We start from the raw sequence: 26,084 nt of genomic DNA, 5'->3' as shown, positions 1-26,084 counted from the left end.
AGACAGTCTTAGTGTTAAACTACCATGGAATTTCTCAATACTTCAAATATAAAACTGTTCTTCAGAACAATCCTACTGCACACTTAATGATGGACACAGCAGAATTTACTTGGACTATACGACCTAAGACTACTGACCAAAACTACAGAAAAAGAACATAAATGCATTAACTGGGACAACAGTTATGGCCTTTAAACTTTATGGTCAGGAAAGTGTCTGGGAAGGTCAGTATAAAAATAATTACAGCACATTTTTGAAAGGACACGCCACTTCTGAAGCGTAGGGCAGCGTACCCTGTCTGCTTTGAGAACATGGTGTGAATTCACATATACTCACAAGGGTTACAGAACTTCATGTATTTCTGAGCAGCAAGTCCCTTTTTTGAGGCAGCTGGAGGTACTCACCTTGAAAAAGCAAGAGGTTATGTTCTTCCTATCTAGTCAGGATCCGCATTTGAAGTTTTCAGGATTAAAAATGGGTGGATACAAGAAGGCAGCATGCCTATTCACTGGTAATGCAAATTCTAGCAGCTCAGAAATCTCATCACCAGATATTTGGGCAATATCCCATCATCCTGTGCCACAAACATACTTGAAGTTAAAAGAAAACCATGTCAAAAACCTTGTTCTTTATGAATTATTTTAATGAACCACGTAAGAATTGACATAAACACAGGACAAGGAAAATAACATAAAACCAGCCCCAGCAGCTGCTGACAGAAGGTAAAGGTAGAAGAACAGTTGAGGATTATTTGAGGGAAAACAAGAAAGCAAAGTGAGAGAGATTCTTTCTTGCCAAGAATGTCAACCAAATCATTAAAATCTCACATCAAGTGCTTAAATAAGGTCTCTGCTTTGTTCATTAACACTGTGAGTCCACAGAAGAATAAGGAATGGACTATTCCTGAACTCCTGATAACAGGCCCTATAGAGTGTATTCCAAATTTCTCCAAATAATGGAGATGGAGATGGCTAAAAAGAAATAGAGGAAGTGAGCACCCTTTGTTACCCAGTCTGGTCTCAGAAATGGCGTGTGTTTTCTAGACCCCATAATCTTTGGCATAGGTCCCTTTTTCAATGCCTGCGAGAATGCTTTAATCCCATGACTGTGAAGGTTGCAGCAGTCAGTTTCTCATACACTAGAAACATAAGAGCAGCAGTGAGGACTGTCTGCAGGAGCTTTGCTTCAAGGCCTTTGTAGAGTCCCATTAATCCAAAACGCCTAAGAAAGAAAACAAGAAAACCAGAAAACAAGTGTGAATAGCCCCCTATAAGTAAATCAGTACACTACAAAGAACAATTAATATCACAACTAATCACAACCGTAAGAATCTTAAATTCATTATTGATCTAGAGTGCCAGCTATGTTTAATAATATTTTAAAGAGAAAATTCTGCAGAAAGTTCTCTTTTGTGCAAGAAACTTGCTTCTTTTCAAGATGAGAGGTGAACTGATATCCACAGATATCCTTGATACTGGTTACTGTACGGATATTTAGAAGCATTTGTGTTTGCGTACTTGTTCTGCAGTATTACAAAAACCAGGTTGATTCAAATGGCAACTTTAAGGGAGGCAAAGCCCCCATAATGTAGATCCAACGACATTTTCAACACATTAGTAATACTCAAGTCTTCTATATCATGTTAGAAAGAAACCCCACAGAAAACTCACCTCACTCTCTGTTGAAGAAGGTAAAGAATGTTTCTAAGACTGCCTAGAGTTCGGTTCTCTGGGTTCAACCTGTGGCGTCCAAACTGGAAAAAAAAATAAAGGCAGAGCATTTTGTTTCACTATTTCTCCATGGTGCTGGGCAAAGCACCCAACACGTGTGAAATCTGGAAAGCCTATCTTAAACCTCTTTTAACATTTTCCAGGTTGTACTAGCCATCAGTGAAGAACTGAGGCCAAAGCTGACACTATTGAACTTTACATAGAAAACACTCAAGTATTATTTGCTACATTAATTGGTTTTCATTTTAAGACGGATTCTAAGAAGTTACACATAGCCATATATGCTCTCTTTCAATTGCTCTGGAGGAAACAGTTTTCAAGATCTTAAAAGTGTGATTTGCAGCCTTAGTAGGGACATGACATTCAAAACAACTTCTGGCTTACATATTTTTCATTTCACAAAGATTCAAAGCCTCATACATCTACAAACCATTATTACACTGAGATTGCAGAGCTGAACCCAAAATTCATCTGCCCAGCGATGCATCTCAGAGAAAAACATTTACATGTGAACTGCTGCGGAAGAATCCAAAATTGTTTGATCCACCTACCTCGTCTAAATAATACTCTCTTACTCACTGCATCTGCTTATCCACAAACTGTTTTTCAGCAGGCATGATAGCTGCTGCTGTCATTTTATGTCTCAGAGTCAAACTAGCAATTTCAGCAACTCCTTTTCTAGGATTCATGAACACTCTTATCTGACACAGGTTGCTAGAACTGTGCAAGCTGTAACTATGAATTATTAATATACAAGGCTTGCCACACTTGTATTTATAACAACATAGCCAAACAGCTTTTGAAGCTATTTTACCTGTATTTTGCTTCTGTGCTAAGAAAGGTGAACTTGAGCAACTGCCTGTGGATGAGTTTCGCCCAGAACTTACTCAGGCAACTGCTACTTCTTTGGTGTAAGAAATTACCACTGACAGTAGGAAGAGTATGCAAACAGACTGAGGCAGTTCAGAAATCGTAAGAAAATGCCAGGATGACACAGGTCCCTTTGCTATGTCTTAAAGACTTTGAAACAGCAGTGACAGAACATTGCTGGAAATCTCCCTTTAGTAGACAAACATTTGCTCACAATCTTCTCATCAACAACTAACTCATTTGATATTCATAAATCAGTGCTAAGGATTACTTTCAAAGACTCAGACACACCCCAAAAAATTGCTAACTAGGTTCCTAACAACAATGCCAGTCACTGCCCAGATTAGTCACAAGCTTCCAGACAACTCCAGGATGAAGTGTTTCTTTCTCCTTTTTTCTCTACCGTTGGACTGGTTTTGTACTGTAAACAAAGGTTCATCAAAAGTAAAAAAAAAGTTACTTTCTCTGTAGGTCATCAATACCTCACTGATTACTGCAGAAGATTTCCCAAAAGGACTGGCATTCTCTGTACTGGAGAAGAGAGGCTTGAGTTTCAATGAGAATGCTTTCACCCAGTATGACTAAGAACATTAACATTATTGCTATTTCTCCAGTGGCAAATTTAATTCATCCACTCTTTACCAACACATAAACTAAAGAACAGTTTCAGTGCCTAATAAGTAACCCTTGTCCCGTGTATTTTTAATTACTGAAAATGACACAGACATGGCAAGGCTGGAACATGCTGACCGCTATCCGTTACACAGGGTAACTGTTCATTGCATGGAAGCAAGAAGAGCGCTTTGCCAAAAAGCTGAAAGCAAATGTTTAGTGACTTCTTTACAAAGAACCCTAGTAACTTTCAAACAATAGTAAGCTTCTAAAGGCTTAAGACTGAAAAAGAGACCTGTACTTCTACTTTGATGATAGAACTTAATTATGTTTAAGTTTATGAATAATATTTAATGATTCATATTTAATGATTATTGTAAGTTTTTAACGAATCATGAATAGGGATTGTATTAGCTTGTGCTTAAATCTGCTAAAATTGTTTCAAATAACCCCACAAGTATACAAAGTGTTGGTTCATGCAGAATGTTATTTCTGAAACTACTAAACCTTTATTTATAACTTTTTTCACATATATATATATACATATATATAATCAGTGTAAGTGACAAAAGCATCATCAAATATAACAATGCTATCTTTAGATCAGAAAACACATTATGATTGGACCAGATGATCCTTGAGGTCCCTTCCAACCTGGTATTCTATGACTGATTATGAAGCAGAGCAAGTTTGAACTGGGCAGCACAGGTATCACAGATGCACATTTCCGTTGTTCTCGCCAGAAGTGTTCAGGGTTTCTGGCTATTACTTCTTTCACAGAGCAAAGGGAAACAAGTCATCCATAGTGACTGTGGAACTAGAGACAGGGTTCTTGTATTCCCCATCATCACACAGAGAGAATGGTTTGGCATTGAAAAGTAGCATATAGGCCACTTTATTTCAGTGGGCCACTGTGAGAAAGTCCACCACCAGGCTGCTGATGGTTAGCTGTGCTCCAGCAGAAAGGCAACTGACCATAGCAAGCCAGCAGCAAACTAGCTGACTTCAGCTGAGGTAAGCAGTAAGCAGCAGCTGCTGAGTACATCAAGCTGGCAGCACAATGTACCAGAGCTGCCCTGTTTTTAAAGGACAACGCTGTCAGCAAGAGACAGAAGAATTTTGTTCAAAAAGCCAAAAGGAGATAGACAGAACATGAAATAATAGTCACAAAATTGCAACCACTTCTATAGCAACTACAGAAAGGAATGAGGGTTGAAATTATATTGATGTAGCCCAGTGAAAATTGCACTGCTGTGCAATGCTAAGGCTAAAATAGATCACTCCAACTTTCCTTCCAGTTCTCCTTCACACCAGCAGAAAACACACCAATTGGGAACAGACTGATGTTGCAACTTCTCCACACAAACCTTTATTTGTTAAATGTTTTTCTGTATCTGTCACTTCAGTAATAGAAGCCTGTGTCACTACTTTTAATTCCTGAGATGTGTCCAGGCTATTAAAACAGGGCAAGACATGGAATGAAGGCATTGATCATCAAAAATTATGAAAACTTTGGAAAAGATGACTGCTGACAGAATTAACATGTGGCTCACACATCTACAATGCAGATGCCATTTTGTGCACCATTAGGGTGTTGAAGTAGAAAGCTGTGAAGAAAGAGTTTTATCCAGTGTCTTTTCAGGGTAGCAATACCACACAGTAAACATATTCGAATCTTGTTAGTTAGAAATGTAGCATTCAAACCAGTTTTTTTACAGGTTATCAAAAAGCAAAATACACATAAGCCCACTCTAATTAGAGAGAAGAAAAACTAAAACAATTATAAAACTTGGATGAAAATCACTTTTCCAGATGAACAATTAACAAGAAAAATCCACTATTAGACAAGACTAGACACTAGGCATGGAAGGCTCATGTTCAACTAATTCTCCAAATTCATGCAAGTTTTAGAACACATATAATGGCTTTAACATACAGGCAAGTTATGGCTTTTCCTTAGGAAAGTAGCATATTTCATGAGGTAACATTTATTAATATTTAACTGTTATAGAAACCATCAAGAAACAAAAATAGATTAAAAAGCACAGAATATACTTCTGTACTGGTACACACTGAAGGTAGCAGCATTATCCAGCATACTTACAAATCACAAGTGAGAATAAACGCAATGGTTTCCATTACCATTACAATTAGTGTACAAGGCCAGACAAGTGGTTAAAGGTACTATTTACGAGGGAGCTCAGCATCCCCTGATGAATCATATTCCGGCTACTGACAACATCAGGCCATCATCTGAATAAAGCCAAACCTATGAACAGAACTTATCTGGATTACCCTAGGTCATCTGGAAACAAACCAGGCTTAAAGGATTTAATTTTAACTTCCCACTTGACATGTTTTCTATTTATATTCAAAGAGGTAAATCTACATTTCTGTAGTATGGTGCACCACCTTCTGTGAGGCACTATACCAATGCATTATGTTATCAACCCTATGGGCTGCTTGAAACAGATATGCACCAGTAATAGCAAGTTCTATCAGAATCTGTCAGTACAGAATCAAAAAAGAGAGGCATCCTTATCAGTGGCCTGCATTGTGCAAAAAGATTTCCCAAACTAAAGGGTTCATTAACATCAAGAAAAACAAGCCATATGAAAAAGGCTTGCATTATACAGAACAAGTCAGAGGCAGCTACACTGGAATGAAATTATTACTTACCCGCAGAATTGACTGTACTGTCTGCAGAGGATAAGTGAGCGTGGTGGCAACTGCTTTGGCTACTGCACCGATGACAAAAGCATCCAAAGATGTGAGCTGTTCAATAGATAAAGAACATATTACTTCCACACAGTATGGAAACAGTCAATTACTCATATGTATTTGGGGGTTCTCTATTGCTACCTGCTATGGGGTTGTCTAAGTATCTTTGGCAGAGAGATCCCAGAAAGTATCTGGGTCTTCTCACTTTAAAGACTTAGTTATACTTCAACCAACTTACTTTCCCACAACTAATGTTTATTTGTAGCTTCTACCTGCTCACAAGCTTTTGCATTTCTCGTTATAACTAGGTTACTAAAACATAGTGGAGAAAGCCATACAAATAGACCAATTTAAAGCACCAAGAGTAGACAAAAGACCAGCAGATGGCATTTAAGCATACCATCAATCAGTAAGTACTTCAGCTTTTGCATCATTTAAATCAACAAGTCACACAGCACTTGTGAAAAGGTGACAGTAAAAGACTCCTTGAATACCACTATAATCCTGAGATGTAATCACTACGCTATCAGGCAGAATTTTAGTCTCAATGACATAGGCTAAAAATCTCTTCCCATAAAAACACTACTTGGAAGCCCAAACTCACCTCCAAAGCCCAGTGTTCCACCACGCACCAAATACACAGTTACAGCCTAAAATTGATTACAGCCTACCTCAGTCTAACAGCTTGAATTAATCACTGAAAGTAAGTACGTGCCCATTTCAAAACACGCTCCACATTTGCAAAATATGTTGAATGCAATCAGAAATATGCACACTCATGCAGATCATAAGAAAACAAAAGTCAATCTGATATACTTAAGACAATAAAGAAAAGATCAAATAGGGAGAAAAATGTTGTCAAAAATAAAAGTGACCAGTGCTAAGGGAAAAATGTATTTTCCCTCTCCACTGATCATGGACAAAGCATACCCTAATTTAAGACAGAATTAACTTATTTAAAAGAAACATGAGAAATAAATATAGCAATTAGCCAGCAGGCAAATAATGATGCAGAGGGAAGCTCATCATTCAAAAAATGAATTGTCCATAATGTAACCAGATAGATCCACCAGGCACAAGTAAAGTGCTACAGCTGCAGTACTGACTAAAGATGGTAAAAAACCAAGCCTCATTTATGATGCAAAATCTCATGTAAAAATAATCTCACTACATCCCAAGGAAAAACGATGACTTTTTAACATATTGATATGAACTGGCCTCAAAATATACTCACTTGCAGCTGCTTTTTCAAAAGCTTCCGTTTAAAGCCTTCATAAAACATGAACTGTATGGCAGGATTGAAGACCAGAAGCAAGGAGGGGAAAGTACCATTCCATAAAGCTAAGACTCCTTCATCTCGTATTATCTGATGAAAGGCATCTGAGAAAAAACAGGGGGAAGGAAGGAATCATTAAAATTTTGAGTACAAAATTCTGACTGTGTAAGGTAAGAAAAGTTAAAGCATAAAATTCAAAGTGTTTAAAAGTCCACTGCTGTCTTTTCTGTAACTTTTTATTTTTCCATTCTAATCTGGCATTTAACAGAAAAACAGTGACAAAAGAGGTTCTTGCACATATCACCATTAACAAAAACAAAGCTTATCATCTGTACAGACATCTTGCTTTCTTTAGTACAAGCTCAGCATCAACATTAAGGTCTTCTAAACCTTCTTCAAAATTACAACAATATATATTTATATTTTTAAAAGGAAGACAGCCTGAACATGTGGGTGAGGAAGAGATTAAAGTGAGTGAAGTTTAATCTGCAAGCTGCCTGTCCAAACTCAGACCTCCACTACCACCCCACTGAGCTCACTACTACTCCAATACTTCTACGCTAAGATACCTGCCTTTGCAAAAGGTGTTTTAGTTACAGGTATGCATACTATAAACTCTTTATCACCATTAGAAACAGCCACAGCCAGTTTCCTGAAAAACTCAAACACAGCAAAGCAGAAGGGAAGCATAGAGATTCTGGAGTGAAATCAGTTACATGAACAAAAGCCTTCAAACTTCAGAGCCCTTGATGTATTTAATTTAATGAACTTTTCTTTGGTTGTAGACAATAACAGGCGCTTACCTATTATGCCTTTGTAATTGGTTGGTACGATGTCTTCATTTCTAAATTTTGCTCCCTGCAGCTTCAGACGTGTGTTCACCACCCAAAGAGGAGTGGTCAAGAGAACATTCACTACACCTAATACAAAACACAGCACAAAAAAAAAAAAATCACCAAGAACCAGAAGGTAATTTCAAATGTTTTCTTATTTGCTTTTATCCTGATTCCCAGGCTACTGAAATTACTGGTAGGAAGAAGGAAGAACAATTAACACAGCATATGGGAAAGGTACAGAGGTACTTTTTAATGAGGTACTTCAGGTATCGCCCACAGTCCCACCACTGCACGCAGCGGGAAGACATCCCTGCTACTCTTCCCCAAAACCAACACAAAAATACCCCCAAACTAACTAACCAAACAAAACCCAACAAGTCGTCACACCAGACAACAAAATGCACCAAATGTGAACATGCTGAAGGAATCTTAAGTGAACTTGTTTTCTTGCTGCATACGACACCACACTGGAGCACAAGATGCTCTACTTTTTCATGTCCTACTTCACTCCATTATGACTTGCTGCCTGCCTACTTTCAGAAACACAGAGTGGTAATGTTAGAAGGATTATTTTATAATGAGAGATCAAAACAGATAAATGCATGTAGCTTGATTACCAGAACAGAGCTCCTACACTGCCAAAAGAATGAGAATATCTTGCTTTTAGATTCGCTTAAGTACACTTAAGGTGGAAAACACAGGATTCTGCAAATATTCTAAGTAAGGCTTAGAGTGGCAAGAGATTACGCACAATAAAAAAACCCAGCAGTGAACCTTGAAAGCTGAGTACCAGAAAGTAGGATGGGGTAAAAAAAAATAGACAAGCATATATAAGGCTAAAAAAAAACCAAAGAAAAAAAAGGAAAAAAGGAGGTGCTGCAAAATACAGTTCTAAACAAACAGGGAAAAGGATTAAGTGACATCTCTTCTGCAATCACCTGATACGGGTCTCTCCTGTTCAGTAATGATGAAAGCAGTTACTTTGAAGTAACGAAGTAAAAACAAGTTTCTGATCTTTCTTACTAATAATTCTGCATCACACAAATTAGCAATTGCTTCTACATTGGTTGCTTTGGTAGGAATCCAAGTGACAGACTGAGTTACACTGAGATATATCAGCAACACTGAGATACTACCAGGAACAGTAAATCTGACAAAGGTGAAACTTTACCACCTACATTGTGCCTGTTTGTTCTTTTCCTTAAAGAAGGTTCAGAAAAGCAGAATATAAACATAAATATATTTCAGTATCCTTCATAAGGACTACAGTCAGCTCGCCAAAGATGTTCTGAACAAAATCAAGCACTAGAAAAGGCAAGCCACATTAATCTCTCTTACCCAAAGTCAATGTGATTACATTAAGGAGCAAAAGGTTAGAGCACAGTCTATTTGTAATTTTTCACCAAGACATAGTTAAAGGGAAAAGTCATAAAACTATTTTCCAGACTGGAGAAGTTTTGGGGTTTTTTTTTTTGTTTGGTTTGTTTGTTCTGGTGGGTTTTTGTGTGGTTTGGTTTGTTTTGGTTTTTTTAATGTATTTCCCCAATCTATATTTGTTATCAGTAGCAGGAATGAAAAGTAGGTAGAAAGAATTAATAAACACTTTAAGTGAATTTTTTCAATTTATACCAGATATTATTCCACTATAAGGATATAATCTACTGACACTGAAGAAGTCATTTAACTAACAAGCTGTTACCGTAATTCCTGTAGCCTTTGTTCCAGAATGTATAAAGCCAACTTAAGAATTTCCTTCCTTACTTTCCTCCATCTACCCAGCCATTCATTGTGCCTACACTGAAAGTACAAGAAACTACCAAAAAGTAAACAAAAAGCCTTCCCCTACCCACCACCCAAAAAAATTAAAAGTCACAAGCCTTTTATGCTGAATTTTTTTTGTTAGATAAGCTTCATTCAGTATGGTTGCAAGAGCAATTGTTCCTGTGGAATATTACTGGCAAACACAGGAACACAGTGGTGATTTTTCACATTGCATTTGCTAGAAAAGCCACTTAATGTCATCATCCCTTCAAAAAAAAAATACCAAAAAAAACCCACTGTAGCATCCATGTGAGAAGAAGGGATGAAAAAGAACATATAGTCCCACTGGACCCGAATATATCTAGGGACTTTCTGTCACTTTCAGTTGATAACCCTAAAAAGGTCTGAAAAGAGACACCCAAATGATTACATTAAAAACTTACCATAATTGAAAATACTTTAGAACTGGCATATATTTTTTCCTCTGAAATAAACTATCACCTTCCCTTGCCATTTGTCTTCAAAATCTCAATAATGATGCTTAAATACCACGGTAAAGAACACACCAGACAAATAAAATACTGTGCTTTGTGCCAGAATTTACTATAGAACAGTTTATGCACTTATGAGGCAGGGAGGACACAAGAGCAATTCAGAGCTGTACAATGAAGCAGGTCTACATATAGTGGGAGGTGTAAGCACTCAGTGTGAACTTCAGTGGACTTCATAAAGAAAAATATTAGATATACCAAAATCAATTTTGGATGAAATTGAGGTTTCTGACTTACCTGCAACAACCCCAAGAACCAAGTCTTTTCCAGTGGTTGAATGCTGACCTTTGACCCAGAGACCTTTAAGACTATTAAATGTATAAAAATAAACAAAATTGGAACAGCAAAGGCTGGAGATAACAGGGAACCATCCTCGATATGGTGCCAACCTAATGAAGAGAAAAAAGTTGTAAGGATCCACAAAATATTTATGTGATGTGGTTGATATTACATGGAGGGTCGCAGAGACATAATACGGTATTCTACGTGCAACACTAACTACATATGTCTTTATCAATAATGGTAACAAACCATACTAAACTTCTGACTGCACCATAAAAACAAAACAAAACAAAAAAACAAACAAAAAAAAAACCTTTAAATACTCGTATTTATGAGTTATAGTAATCAGGAATAACTGCACTGAAAAGGAGCCATAAAGGTACAATATACTTACAGTGAGAAGCTTGGGGCTCACTCACTCCAAAAGTGAGTATTACCACCGTATTTGCTCTCTACCAACAGCCAGCAGTGAATTGCAAACATCCAGGGGATAAATACATGTTTGCAGTCTGTATGTTAGCATACATACTGATACAATCAGTTCAAACCATGTACTAAAACATACAAAGGCATGACAAGAATTCTCATCTTTGTTGAGAAAGAGTCATCAGTCCAATACAAAAGAAAAAAACCCAGTAAAGAGATGCTCAAATCTCTAAGGAAACAAAGCAACGCTTAATAAAGCTGGACAAAAACTAAAAAAAACAACTACCCCTTCAATACAAAGTAAATAAAAAAATTTAAAAAACACAACAAACACTTAAGATAAAGAAAGTCTGGATTCTCACATAACGTTTAAAACCAGAAGACTAATTACTGAAACGAATGTATTTCACCAAGAGGAGTTTTCCAAAGGGTGCAACCTGAGACATATGGCATATGAGATACGCAGATGGGAGGAATTTCTAACAAATGTCTTCCATTAAAATCTAGAGCAAATCAGTCAGGTAAGCAAGAAACAGACATCATCTACTGAAATTTAACTAGATCAATCAAATAGATGAAAAACTGAATACTGCCTTATGATTCACAGCTGTGTTATTTTTGAGGTGTTCTGAGTAATTGTCATTGTGTATCATCTAAATCTATCTTAATTTAAGAATGATTTCGTAACACCTGACTAACAAAGCTCCCTTCTCTGGCAGGCCTGAAGAGCCTGTAAAACAAGGACAACTCAACAGCATGTTCTACAATACATCCAGAAAGAGATAATGATACACACCTTCTGCACACCATACACTGATACTGCATGCGACAGGTAGAGAACCGGTATCATGTTAAGTGGGTAAGAAATCTCTTCAACAACTAGCAGTAATCATGGAGACTCTTTAGTATTCATCAGAATATTGAGAATACACAGCATATAAGGATCCCCAAGAAGGAGACCATAAAAGATGCAAGGATGGTAAATGCAGCATCTGACTGTTCTAATAATGTAAATGCTAGTTTTTCATCTTGGATGCATCAAGTCCTTCTCCCACACAGATGGGAATACAGCACAGTATTAAGAGCGTCTCTGAAGCTCCAGGCTTAGCTAACCCAACAGTTACAAGTTAACTGACTATACAGTTAGTCATGTACAGAATTAAAACAATTTTTGCATCACTTATCTTTTCTGTGATGAAAAAGAGAGGGAGAAACACCCCTTAAGGGCCATGGACTCTGAGAGGTTTAGTTTGGTTTTGCTTGATTTAGTAAGAAAAACTTCTAATGATTTTCAAATTAAACATCTTGCAGTACAAAACACAAAACCAAGACAAGAAGCATTATTTTAATGACTTGTCAGTGCTAGTGCCTGTAATACACACAAACACTTCTGCATACAAATAAAACCTAACTTAAAACCTAAACTGCAACCTTGAGAAAAAATGAGTGTATACCAGTGTACATCTTTCATCTGACCTAGAAAACGATGAAAGCAAGGCTGTTTGATAAACTTCTACAGAATGTCCATTAGCTAAACCCATTTGCTTTATCTAGATAAGAAAAGCAGTCTCACTAAAGTGTGATGTGATACAAGACAAGAGTCTACAAACTCACACAAACAATATAGCATCACAGAATGGTTCAGCTTGGAAAGGACCTTAAGGTCATCTAGTTCCAACCCCCCCACCATGGGCATAGATGCCTCACACTACACCATGTTGCCCAAGGCTCTGTCCAACCTGACTTTGAACACTGCCAGGGATGGAGCATTTGACACTTTTTTGGGCAACCTGTTCCAGTGCCTCACCACCCTCACAGTAAAGAACTTCTTCCTTATACCTAACCTGAACTTCCCCTGTTTAAGCTTATGATCTTGCATCACATTTCAGATTTATTGTTGTTTTGGGGTTTTCGTTGTCTCAGACACATCCCTAAAACTATAGTATCACTCATTGCTTAGCCAGGCCTTCCCAAAACCTTTGGAAGTAGCAATGTTCCCCTCTTGCTAGAATTATTATTTTTTTCTGTTTCACAGGGAAAGTGGGATGACCACTTTTGCAGTCTCCACTTCAATTTACTTCTTTTTTTTTCATCTTCTTTCTTTCCTTTTTTTTAAATGAAAGTTTACTTGCCACCCTCTTGTGACAAAGTAATGAGGGAATACGAAAAAGAGAGATCACCAACTGACTGAGAAGTACTTGTGCGTACAACTACCAACCGCTCAAGTTCAAAGCTGGCAAAACATTATTGGCCAAGCTAAACTTTCAACAACTTCAATGTCCTGGAAGCTCCGATCTACTGAAGAGTTCCCAGGGATCCACTTAGGAAAATTAGTTGTAACAAAGACATGCATACAACTGTTTTCCCAGCCAGCTCAGCTCAGACTGTGTGGCAAATACTAAAGCACAGCATCGCTGAAAGTGAAACACTTTTAGACAGATCTTGAATCTCATCAGGATAAAGAATTACTTCTTGTTTACTTGCACACGCTTTAGATGACAGAAAACTTCCAACTGGGAAGCATGTCTCAATTCTCCTGTTGAAAGTGGCTCAGCTGCCCAAGAGTTTCATCTTAGTTATGAGAAATGGACACACCCAAGACTCCAGGCAGATGAAGCTGGTTTATCAGGTACATGAAAGTACGTTTGCGTACAAACCTGCATTTCTAAGGAGGCACGGCTACCTCGCTAATGAAGGCACAGTTACATCACTGAGCAGATCAATTGCATAAGGTGCTCAAGAAAATTAATCCAAATCAGCTAAAGATGAACACATAAGATGATGCAAATCATATCACACTTACATGAAGACAATTCAGAGTAAAAATCTGCCCACGCAGATATCGGCTAACTATTCCACTTTAAAAGCAAATCCAAATTAGTTTTAGAACTTGTCTACATGAAAACAAGCAGAAAATTGGTATCTACTCACAGGCCTTCTTCTTTGATTATCTCCAGTAAGACTGCTGGTGTTGTCTTAGACTTCCGCTTCTCATCAACTGGAAAACAGAAGAATCTACCTTTTACTTTATGTCAATTTTTAGCACTCACTTTCAAGTCCTTATCCTTCCTACTCTGAACATACCCCAGAAAAGCATGCTTCTTCTTCCTCATAAGGAACAGATGTTACCTATTTCTGCAGCAAAACCAGAAAGTGTCTCCTTCATTTCATCCGCTAAGTAAGGCTCTTTCCTTGTTTTATTCTCTGCCAGACTGGCATATTCTGTTGTGCACTAGAGTATCTGTAGTTACCTGTTCCTAACTGGATGGTTGCAACATGAACTGAAGGTAGGTTCCCATTAGGTAAGAGGCCAGAATTGGGCCTGCCTAACTGCTCTCAAAATCATGCCTTGGACTCCAGACTAGCACTTCCAGCAAAGCAAAGAGCTAAGCCTTAGTAAACACTGTCTCTTCCTTCACTGAAAGCTGCTCAACAGCAATATGGTGCTTGTTTCTCAGCCATAGATTTCTCATGACCTGGCTGATGATCTCCTTCTAGTTCTTAATAGCACCTTAGTCACAGCTCTAAAACACTTGGTGATTCTGTGACTTTTGATTAGTTGGCAGAACATTAGAACAACAAATTTTATACCCAGATGCATTTGTATAAATGCTGGATGTTCCCACTCTCAGTTCTAACCCTGATTTTTCCCTTTAAACCATCCTCAGGAATAATTCTAGATTAGTTTTCCATGATACTGCCCGTGTTTTGAAGTCTTCTCAGCAGCCAAAAGCAACAACACACAAATGTAATCCTGTGTAATCTCACATGTTTATTTCTCTTTTTTTTGCTCTTAGATAACCATTTAAAAGCCATGTCTGGCAATAGATCACACAGCTTTCCAGCTAGTTAAAAAGTTGCCCCATTTCCCAAAAGGCAGAATTACCTTCAGCTGAAAAATAGTGTTAGTGATTAAATGGTGTTAGTGTTACACAGGTAAGATTCCTGTTCATGCAAGACAGGCTCCCTACAACCACCCTCACAAGTGCCCCAGCCAAGATGAACAGAAACACCATCATTCAAAGAAACTAGAGTTTGACACTTACCTTGAAGTCTAAGCCTAGCTGTATCCAAAGGAAAAAACACAGTCATTGCAGTCATACTGCCCTGAAAAACAAAATAAACTGGCTATACAGTGTATCAGCTGCTTGTACAGAAACCAGCCTATTAAGTTTTAAAAAAGGGATAAACCCATATACAACAATGTCTATTTGAAGTGTTGTTTTGGTTCCATGATTACAAAACTCTATTTGTCTCATATCAAGCTAAAATGAAATCTTCAAAAGCTTTAAAGTTTTTGCCCAAACAGAAAGTCTGAGCCAATAAACTGGTCAGGAGGAGACAAACATTGCGCTTTCTCCATTGGCCTCAGTTCTCAATTTCTAGTTTACACAAATCCACCCCTCCCAAAACCCCCAAACACAACCACAAACCACCATTGTGTTACAATAACCTTGTTCTGATATTAGTTAAAAAGCCTAACACAAACTTTTGTTCATTAAAACCTGACAGTACATGTTTCTCAGGATTTAATCTAGCATGGTACTAAACTCCAATTTAGGCAATGAAGATCTGTCTAAGACACCCCCCTATGGCATGAATTACACGTGATGAATTGAATCAGAAAATGGTTCAGGTTGGAAGGGACCTTAAAGCTCATCTAGTTCCAACCCCCTGCCATAGGCAGGGACACCTTCCACTAGACCAGGTTGCTCCATGCCCATCCAACCTGGCCTTGAACACTACCAGGGATGGGGCAACCACAGCTTCTCTGGGCAACCTGTGCCAGCGCCTCACCACCCTCATAGTAAATAATTCCTTCCTTATATCTAACCTAAATCTCCCCCCTGTCAGGTTAAAGCCATTCTCCCTTGTCCTGTCACTACTGACCCCTGTAAAGAGTCCCTCTCTAGATTTCTTCTAGGGACCCTTTAGGCACTGGAAGCTGCTCTAAGGTCTCTGTGGAGCTTTCTCTTCTCCAGGCTGAACAAGCCCAGCTCCAGGTTGTCTCCACTGGAGAGGTGCTCCAGCCCTTTGAGCATCTTCATCACCCTCCTCTGGACTTGCTCCAGCATATCCACATCCTTTTTGTTCTGGGGGCCCTAGAACTGAAAGCAATACACCAGGTGGGGTCTCGCTAGAGCCAAGTAAAGGGGGAGAATCAACTCCCACGATCTGCTGGCCACACTCTTTTTGATGCAGCCCAGGACATGGTTGAATTTCTGGGCTGCAAACACACATTGCAAGGTCATGTTTAGCTTCTTGTCAACAAACATACCCATCTTTCTCCTCAGGGCTGCTCTCAGTCCAGTCTCTGTCCAGCCTGTGTTTGTGCCTGCACCATCCCACATGCAGGACCTTACACTTGGCCTGGTTGAACTTCATGAGGCTGGCACTGGCCCACCTCTCAAGTCCATCAAGGTCCCTCTGAATCCCACCCCTTCCCTCCAGCGTGTCGACTACACCACACAGCTAAACCTGCTCAGTGCAGACGCAATCCCACTGTCCATGTTACCGATATGGTAGCATGTTGAACAGCGCTGGTCCCAATACCAACCTGAGGGACACCACTCGTTACTGGTCTCCACTTGGACATCAAGTCATTGAGTGCAACCATTCAGACAATTCTTTATCCACCGAGTGATCCAGCCATCCATCAAACCCATGTCCTCTTTTTGTCTCCTGCATGACATCCTTGTCATGCAGGACAGTGTCAAATACTCTGCACAAGTCCAGGTAGATGAGTTCACTCTCTTTTCCCTTATCTGCCAATGCTGTAACCTTGTTACAGAAGGCCACCAAATTTTTCAGGCACAACTGGCCTTCGGCAAAGTCATGCTGACTGTCACCAGTCACCTCATTTTCTGTGGCACAGTTTCCAGGAGGATCTGCTTCACAATCTTGCCAGGCACCAAGGTGAGACTGACCAGCCTGTAGTTCCCTGGCTCATCCTTTTTTAAAAACTGCGGTTACGTTTTCCAGTCAGTGGATCTTCACCAGACTGACACAACTTCTCAAACACAATGGATAACGGCTTGGCAACTATAGCCACCACTTCCCTCAAGACCTGTGGATGCATCTCATCAGGTTCCATGGTCTTGTGCACATTCAGTTTCTTTAGATGGTCTCAAACCTGATCTTCTCCTACAGAGGTGTCGTGGTTTAAGCCCAGCCGGCAATCCACAACCACACAGCCGCTCGCTCACTCCCCTCTTCCTCCCCCCACTCCCAGCAGGATGGGGAGAATCGAAAGAACGTAACTCCCATGGCTTGAGATAAGAACAGTCGAGTAACTAAGGTACAACACAAACCACTGCTGCGAATAATAATAATGATAAGGGAAACAACAAGGGAAGAGAATACAACCGCTCACCACCCGCTCACCGATACCCAGCCTGACCCAAGCAGTGATCTAGCCCTTCCGGGTAACTGTCCCCAGTTTATATACTGAGCATGATGTGCTGTGGTACGGAATACCTCTTTGGCTAGTTTGGGTCAGGTGTCCTGTCTCTGCTTCCTCCCGGCTTTCCCTCCTCCCTGGCAGAGCATGAGACTGAGAAAGTCCTTGGTCAGAGCAAACATTACTGAGCAACAACTAAAAACATTGGTGTTATCAGCGCTGTTCCCAGGCTGAAAGTCAAAAATACAGCGCTGCACCAGCTACTAAGACGGAGAGAAATGACTGCTACTGCTGAACCCAGGACAAGAGGGCAGTTCTTCATCCTTCCAGTCCCTGCCTTTTCCTTCTGTGACTTGGACAGCGTGGCTGGAGCATTTACTGGTGAAGACCGAGGCAAAAAAGTAATTGAATACCTCAGCCTTCTCTATGTCTTGGGTAACCAGGTCTCCCATATCCTTCCAGAGAGGGCCCACATTTTCCCTGGTCTTCCCTTTATCACCAACATCACCTACAGAAGCTTTTTCTGTTGCCCTTGATGTCCCTGGTTGGATTTAATTCTGTCAGGGCTTTATCTTTCCTAATCTGATCCCTAAGTGCTTTAACAATTTCTCTGTACTCTTCCCACGCTACCTTGCTTCCACCTTCCGCAGCCTTCCTTTTTGTGTTTGGGCTCTTCCTTATTCATCCACACCTCCTAGCATTCTTGCCTGACTTCTTCTTTGTTGGGATGCACCAGCTTGGAGGATGTGATCCTTGACTACTAACCAGCTTTCTCGGGCCACTCTTTTCCCCAGAGCTTTATCATGTCATATCCTAGCAAGGAAATCCCTGAAAAAGCCAAAGCATACTCCAATGAAGACCAGGGTAGTGAGCTTGCTATGCACCCTCCTTGCTGCCCTAAGGATATTGAACTCCAGCATTTCATGACCATTACAGCCAAAGCCGCTCTTGATCTTCACACTCCCTACCAGCCCTTGCTTTTCAGTGCGAACAAGGTCCAGCATAGCCCCTCTCCTCATTGGCTCCTCTATCACTTGGAGAAGGAAATTCTCATCAACACATTCTTGGAACCACCTGGATTATTTATGTCCTGCTGTGTTGCCCCTTCAACAGACAGTGGGGTGGATGCAATCCCCCTTGAGGACCACAGTTTGTGAACATGAGGCTGCTCCTCTGTCTACAGAGGGCCTCGTCCACGCAGTCTTCCTGCTAAAGGTCAGGCAGCCTGTCATAGATCCCCAGTGTAATGTCTCCTATCCCTGCCCTTCCTTTAATCCTGACTCATAAGCTCTCAGTCAGCTCTTCATCCACCCCCAGGCAGATGTCCATGTACCCCAGCTGGCCACTGACAGAGAGGGTGACTCCCCCTCCTCATTTACCCTGCCTGTCCTTCCTGAAAAGCTTGTATCTTTCCATTCCAGCAGTCCAGTCATAGGAGCCATCCCACCACATCTCTATGATGCCAATAAGATCACAGCCCTGCAGGTGTGTGCACATCTCTAACTCCTCTTGTTTATTCCCCATGCGAGGTATGTTTGCATAGAGGCATTTACATGGCCTAGGTGTACCAGATTCACTTCTTGTGAATTCAACACCCTCTTAATTTCCTATGTGGTCCAAACTTTAAAGCCTCTAAATGGAAAAGCAGGCAGCCACTCTCCTTTACAACAGGGTTAAGTATTTGCATATGCCCATTTCAAGGTCCCTCTGGATTCCATCCCTTCCCTCCAGCATGCCAACTGCATCACACAGCTGTGGAGCTGTTGCCCCTCTCTCCCTGCCATCAGTTAGCCTCCTTCTTCTTTAGTACTCTAGCATTAATATTATACAACTTTTGGAAAGGATATCTAACTCAAAAATACCCAGGCTTGGTGGAAAGCCTGTTAACACTCTACAGTAGTGTTAAATGCATTAAGTGGCTGCTAAAGCTGTGACACTCTTGTTAGTAGCCACGCAAAGAATTTAAACAGTGGCAAGGTAAAGGATACAGCTAGTAACACTAGGACTGTGTTTAAAGCAAACTGCACCCCTTAGACTGCACAATGTGACTTCAACTTTCCTAGAGCTAGAAATGCCATACATTTAAGCAAGTTTTGGCTCTGGAAACACTCCAGCTCCAGACAAGGCTGCTTGGACAAATCTCTAAAATCAGCAATAGTGGATTATTTTTCAGATGGTGTTTCCTCACTAAGGCAACTCCTGGCTGAATTCTTAACAAGACTTAAGTTTTTCCAGCTTTCATAACAGCAGGCAGCAGACAGAATCATAGAATAGTTAGGGTTGGAAAGGACCTTAAGATCATCCAGTTCCAACCCCCTGCCATGGGCAGGGACACCTCACACTAAACCATGTCACCCAAGGCTTCATCCAACCTGGCCTTGAACACTGCCAGGGATGGAGCCTTTATAACTTCCCTGGGTAACCCATTCCAGTGCCTCACCACCCTCACAGTAAAGAACTTCTTCCTTATATCCAATCTAAACTTCCCCTGTTTAAGCTTTAACCCATTACCCCTTGTCCTGTCACTACAGTGCCTAATGAAGAGTCCCTCCCCAGCATCCCTATAGGCCCCCTTCAGATACTGGAAGGATGCTATGAGGTCCCCACACAGCCTTCTCTTCTCCAGGCTGAACAGCCCCAACTTTCTCAGCCTATCTTCAGACAGGAGGTGCTCCAGTCCCCTGATCATCCTCGTGGCCCTCCTCTGGACTTGTTCCAACAGTTCCATGTCCTTTTTACGTTGAGGACACCAGAACTGCACACAATACTCCAGGTGAGGTCTCACAAGAGCAGAGCAGAGGGGTAGGATCACCTCCTTCAACCTGCTGGTCACGCTCCTTTTGATGCAACCCAGCATACGGTTGGCTTTCTGGGCTGCAAGCGCACACTGCAGCAGGCTCATGTTCAGTTTCTCATCGATCAACACCCCCAAGTCCTTCTCTGCAGGGCCGCTCTAAATCTCTTCTCTGCCCAATCTGTAGCTGTGCCTGGGATTGCTCCAACCCAGGTGCAGGACCTTGCACTTGGCATGATTAAACTTCATAAGGTTGGCATCAGCCCACCTCACAAGCGTGTCAAGGTCCCTCTGCATGGCATCCCTTCCCTCCAGCGTATCAACCGAACCACACAGCTTGGCGTCATCGGCAAACTTGCTGAGGGCGCACTCAATCCCACTGTCCATGTCACCCACAAAGATGCTGAACAAGACCGGTCCCAACACTGATCCCTGAGGGACACCACTCAATACTGGTCTCCAGCTGGAGACTCAGCCATTGACCACAACTCTTTGCATGCGGCCATCCAGCCAGTTCTTTATCCAGTGAGTGGTCCATCCATCAAATTGATGTCTCTCCAATTTAGAGACAAGGATGTTGTGTGGGACAGTGTCGAATACTTTGCACAAGCCCAGGTAGAAGACATCAACTGCTCTACCCCTGTCCATCAGTTCCGTAGCCCCATCATAGAAGGCCACCAAAGTGGTCAGGCAGGATTTCCCGTTAGTGAAGCCATGCTGGCTGTCACCAAGCACCTTGTTGTTTTTCATGTGCCTTAGCATGCCTTCCAGGAGAATCTGCTCCAAGATTTTACCAGGCACAGAGGTGAGACTGACTGGTCTGTAATTCCCTGGGTCATCCATTTTCCTCTTCTTGAAAATGGGGGCTATATTTCCCTTTTTCCAGTCATCGGGAACTTCACCTGACTGCCATGATTTTTCAAATACGATGGCCAGTGGCTTAGCAACTTCATTCACCAGCTCCTTCAGGACCCACAGATGGATTTCATCAGGTCCCATGGACTTTTGTACGTTCAGGCTCTTAAGATGGTCTCGAACCAGATCCTCTGCTACAGTGGACCCAGGGTCTTCATTCTCACAGTCCCTGCACCTGCCTTCCAAGACTACTTGGGTGGTGTGGTCAGAGCATTTGCCAGTGAAGACTGAGGCAAAGAAGTCATTCAGAACCTCAGCCTTCCAGGGTAGCCAGTTCTCCTGACAGTTTCCGGAGAGGGCCCACATTGTCCCTAGTCTGTCTTTTATTTGCAATGTACCTACACAATCGCTTCCTGTTATCTTTAACATCCCTAGCCAAGTTTAATTCTGACTGGGCCTTAGCTTTCCTAACCTGGTCCCTAGCTTCCCGGACAACATCCCTGTATTCTTCCCAGGCCACCTGTCCTTGCTTCCACCTTTTATAAGCCTCTTTTTGCCTTTGAAGTTTCATCAGAAGCTCCTTATCCAGTCAAGGAGGTCTACTGGCCAAAACACTTGAAACACATGAAACTGGCCATAATTACCTGGTTATTTTAGCCCATTTAGTCTGGGCTCTAGTCAAAAGGGTTGGTTCTGCCCTCCCACATATTTGTTCCATGCCTGCTCATTCTCAGCACCTGCAGTGTTCACAGCTGCACAGCAAGTAGGATTAAGAAACCCATCTGACTAAAAACTTACAAAAAATAAATTTTGGTTAGAAGACAGCACAAGTGTAAAAAAGAGCCAAAATATACTTCTTAATGACAGCTGCATTACAGCAGCTCTGAAGCCAACCTCAAAACTCAATTGCACCCACTTATGCAAGGAACAGCCACAATACTGAACAGCCACTGCAAGTTCCAACCTTTCCCTGCTCAATTTATCCTGCTTTCACCCTCTTGAAGTGAGATTTATCCTGAATTGTACTCTCAAGGCTATTCATCCTACAGCAACATATACATTTGCGTTCAAAATCAGAAAATGTTAATGGGGAAATAGTTGGGGTGGTGGCACACAGGACAAATAGGTGGAGACAAGGTACAGAACAGAGTATTTCAGTTGGCCCTACAGTCCAACTGCCTGACCACTTCAGGGCTGACCAAAAGTTAAAGCATGTTATTAAGGGCATTTTTCATATGGCACTTGAACACCAACAGGGATGAGGCACCAACCCCCTCTCTAAGAAGCTTGTTCCAGTAAAGAAATGCTTCCTAATGTGAAGTCTGAACCATCCCGATACACCTTTGAATCATTCCCATGCAATAAGCCTTACAGGTTCAAACTGCCTTAAAACATATATAAAGCTATAGCCCAACAGAATGTCAAGAGATAAGTCAGCTGATCTAACAGATTACTGCCAATAAAAGGTAATTTGTACCCTCTCCCCTCCTTTTGCTAAATTGAGGAAAAGAAACTCAGAAAAGCAGTTACTTTTCTCCTAGTTTTATAAATGGAACAGCTGAACTATATGGCAAGGAGACTGCCAGAAACATCATGTGAAGGAGACATGATTTCATGGCTGAAAGTAAGGGAAAAGAAAGGGATGAGCAAGACCAGCCCTTTCCCCAGCAACAAAACACCTTGAGATGAGCTAAGATTCCTTACTGATCACACTTGAGGTGAGCAAGAAAAGTAACTCCTATTACTGACTTCATGAGTGTATACTGAAATGCATGACCCCGTACTGTTGAAAGGGTGAGGCCTCGCTGTCTGCCTTCCCACCACCTCCCAGTCGGTACTGAATCTTGGTGCCTTGCCAAGTCAAGTCATGCTATTGCTGGATAATCACTAGGACAGGTACAAACTGGCTGAAGCAATCCCAGCTCTTGGTCAACTGTGTTTGCATCTCTGCCTCCTCTGTTCTGGTGGCATAACATTTTGGGCACCTACACAATGATGGAAGAAGGAAACTAATGTAACTGAATAAACAACTTTTTCCACTGGGCTACTTTAGTCTGACCAATTCCCTGATGAACCACAGCACCACATACAACTGTGCAGTAGCCCAGAAGTGACAGTAAGCAGCCAGAACCAACGGACTCAGGTGACTCCTGCCAAGAAGAGGTGCGCAGCCTAAAGTTTGGTTTTCTAAAAAATAATTACATATATATATATATATAGACTACTCTCGTAATACATCTATAAAATTCTCATTCCCACAGCTTTTGTAACAGGAAGGTTTACTTTATAGCTATATGCAGAGCTAAGGAATACTTCTGTAATTCAATTTAAGCTCACAGGAAATCAAGCCCTGAGTTTTCTGTTGCTCACAGAATTATTCAGTTGTCTCAGGTCTGACCAGGCAGCCTACAAGATGTATGAACTTTGACCATACCTGAACAGAAACAGAAACTATCATGTTGTGATCTGCCATGTTCTTCTGACTCATTACCTCAGGACAGTTCTGTGGGTTGCTTTTTCTCTTTTTTTTTTTTTCTTTAAAGTCTTGCACCACACCTGCACATCAGTGTGCTTTATAATAATTTAAGCAAATGGTGAGACAATATCAGAACAGTTAGTACCCCAGTCAAAGATCTTATCAAAATGTATATATTACAGCAGTAAACAAATCTCTAAATTGGTAAGTACACCTTTACTATGACACAAAAATATCAAGGTATCCAGCATAAGGCAGTTAAAAAAGTACCGTACAAGGGTACTGAAGTCCAAGAGCTCCAAAGCGCTCTGTCTTCCTTCACAGCAACATCACTGCTGATATATAGGCAACTTCAAGTACAATTGTGAATTTCTATTAACCTTATTAACACCACCAAGGGACTTGAGATACCATTTCATTACACATTTTATATTTATGGCTGGATTTACAGGTTCGGTTCATAACACAAAATTTCTCCAGAAGCACAGCCTGGTTATAATGATCTGGAGACAAGAGTGAAAACCTAATAGTGAGGGCTAGAAGTTGTTACCAGCTTTTCTACAGACCAGCAAAAGGAGAGCAAGCACTACTTCAATAACAAGGTCACTCAAGAGTTCCATTTCTTGAAAGTGGAAACAAAATCCCCACTGCCTTTGATACTTAAATAAGCAGACGTAAAACACTTTGAAGAGCAGACAATAACTGCATGTTTATTTATTATAAAGACAAAAAAACCTTTAAAGTATTTTTTCCCTTTAGAATCAGCCCTTATTGTTCAATAACATTTAGTAACTTTCATCCTACAGAAGACCTTCAGAGTTCTTCTAAGGACTCAAATTAGAACAGGAAGTTTGGCAAGAACAGTACATTGGCAACTGCCAAAACACAAGTTTAGGTGTTCTTGCCAGTCTGAAGTAACCCAAGAGTACAGCTGCATCAGCTTGCTTGAAATCCACCAGGATGTCCAGTCCAAAATGCTTCACTGTGCTAAAATTCTCAATCTATTGGAAGTACAAGGCTGATTTGCTATTTACAGAGCTAGCAGTCATTTGAGCATACAAGAAAATCTACAGAAATTAAACACTTTTTAATTTACAAGTGTCATATGAAAAATTGAATACAACAATCCATACAAACCTCCCTTAGCTGCACTGTGCTTGCTTTTATGCTTTGGTTAACACCTATGTATTACTTCATCCTTCACAACTTCTAAGTATTAGAGGCCCATGAAGATGCTCAGAGGGCTGGAGCACCTCTCCAATGGAGACAGGCTGAGAGAGCTAGGCTTGTTCAGCCTGGAGAAGAGAGCTCCAGGGAGACCTTAGAGCAGCTCCAGTGCCTAAAGGGGGGCCTACAAGAAACCTGGAGAGGGACTTCTGATAGAGGCCTGTAGTGACAGGATAAGGGAGAACGGCTTTAACCTGACGGAGGGGAGATTTAGGTTAGACATTAGGAAAACAGTCTTCCCTGTGAGGGTGGTGAGGCACTGGCACAGGTTGCCCAAAGAAGCTGTGGCTGCCCCATCCTTGGCAGTGTTCAAGGTCAGGCTGGACAGGGCTTGGAGCCTCTTGGTCTACTGAAAGGTGTCCCTGCCTGTGGCAGGGGTTTGGAACTGTGTGGTGAGCTTTAAGGTCCATTCCAACACAAACCAGTCTGTGACTCTACGATTTATGAGACAATTGCAGAAGTCAGATGTTTAGTACAACTCTTACACTGCACAGCTGAAGATGTCCCTCTACCTGAACTTCTGAAAGGCTTAAATTTTCATTGCTAATTAGATGACCAACCTCAGATGCTTGGAGGCTCACTGTCTAAGGGAGCAAGCACACCTACAGCTCCTGTGGTGCTCATAAAACCCCACATCCAAAACTACGGACAAACACCCCGGGGGGGTTGCAAGCCTGCTCTTACGGGAAGGGTGGCAGAGCTGGGACTCGGTGTCAAGGCGCCCTCACCCCAACCCCTCTCCTTGTGATCGTGCAGAGCCTGGTCCCACCTCAGCCGGGCTACCCCGCCTCCACACCCCCGAAGCCGCCCCTCAAGCGCGGGGTTCCCCTCCGGTGGCCCCTCAAACAACGGCTTAAGGCTGCCAGTTACCCCCGCACGGCCCCCACCCTGCCGGCCCGGCCGCTCCGCCCGCCCTTCCTCACCGCTGGCCCGGGCACACGCCAGCGACCAGACCCCTCGGCCTCGGCCCCGTCACCACGAACGGTGGTGGAGACGCCCCCTTCCCCCAGCCGGCGCCGCCAGCAGCGGCCCCGCAAGCCCCGACCCGCTCGCTCACCACGGCCCCCGACACGGCGTGCACCAGGCTCTCGTAAGAGGCGATGGAAGACATGGCCACGGCTCGCGCGGGCTCGGCCGCCGGCCGCACCGGCTGAACCGCAGCACCACCAACACCACCCTCCCGCGCCATGATCCCGCCCGCCCGGCGCGTCACGCCTGGCCACGCCCCGCCGCGGGTCCCGCGCATGCGCATCGCTGCGCCCCAGCG

The 26,084-nt window shown here is 41.8% G+C and overlaps 1 protein-coding gene across 1 annotated transcript; it reads right to left on the bottom strand.

The window, feature by feature from the left end:
- Positions 1–622: 622 nt before the first annotated feature.
- SLC25A17 (solute carrier family 25 member 17) lies at positions 623–26,084 on the bottom strand. The gene is made up of 9 exons (XM_065677542.1): positions 25,875–26,084; positions 15,112–15,172; positions 13,997–14,063; positions 10,595–10,746; positions 8,013–8,129; positions 7,168–7,313; positions 5,892–5,987; positions 1,671–1,753; positions 623–1,221 (listed from the first exon to the last, which is right to left on the bottom strand). The coding sequence occupies exons 1-9, from the start codon at positions 26,067–26,069 to the stop codon at positions 1,074–1,076; spliced, it is 1,065 nt and encodes a 354-aa protein (XP_065533614.1). The 5' UTR covers positions 26,070–26,084; the 3' UTR covers positions 623–1,073.

Source organism: Lathamus discolor, chromosome 1 (genome assembly GCF_037157495.1).
Source record: "Lathamus discolor isolate bLatDis1 chromosome 1, bLatDis1.hap1, whole genome shotgun sequence".
NCBI classification, from domain to species: Eukaryota; Metazoa; Chordata; class Aves; order Psittaciformes; family Psittacidae; genus Lathamus; species Lathamus discolor.
The sequence above is the reverse complement of the archived record's forward strand: the minus strand, read 5'-3'. Positions and strand labels throughout refer to the sequence as shown.

Bases quoted from the DNA above. Each gene is read 5' to 3' on its own strand.
- SLC25A17 (XM_065677542.1), bottom strand. From the start codon at position 26,069: ATGCGCATGCGCGGGACCCGCGGCGGGGCGTGGCCAGGCGTGACGCGC. The intron at 5,988-7,167 runs GTGAGTATATTT...TCTATTGAACAG, and splicing joins TTTTGAAAAAGCAGCTGCAA to CTCACATCTTTGGATGCTTT. The intron at 1,754-5,891 runs GTAAGTAATAAT...TTTTTTTTCCAG, and splicing joins CAGTACAGTCAATTCTGCGG to TTTGGACGCCACAGGTTGAA.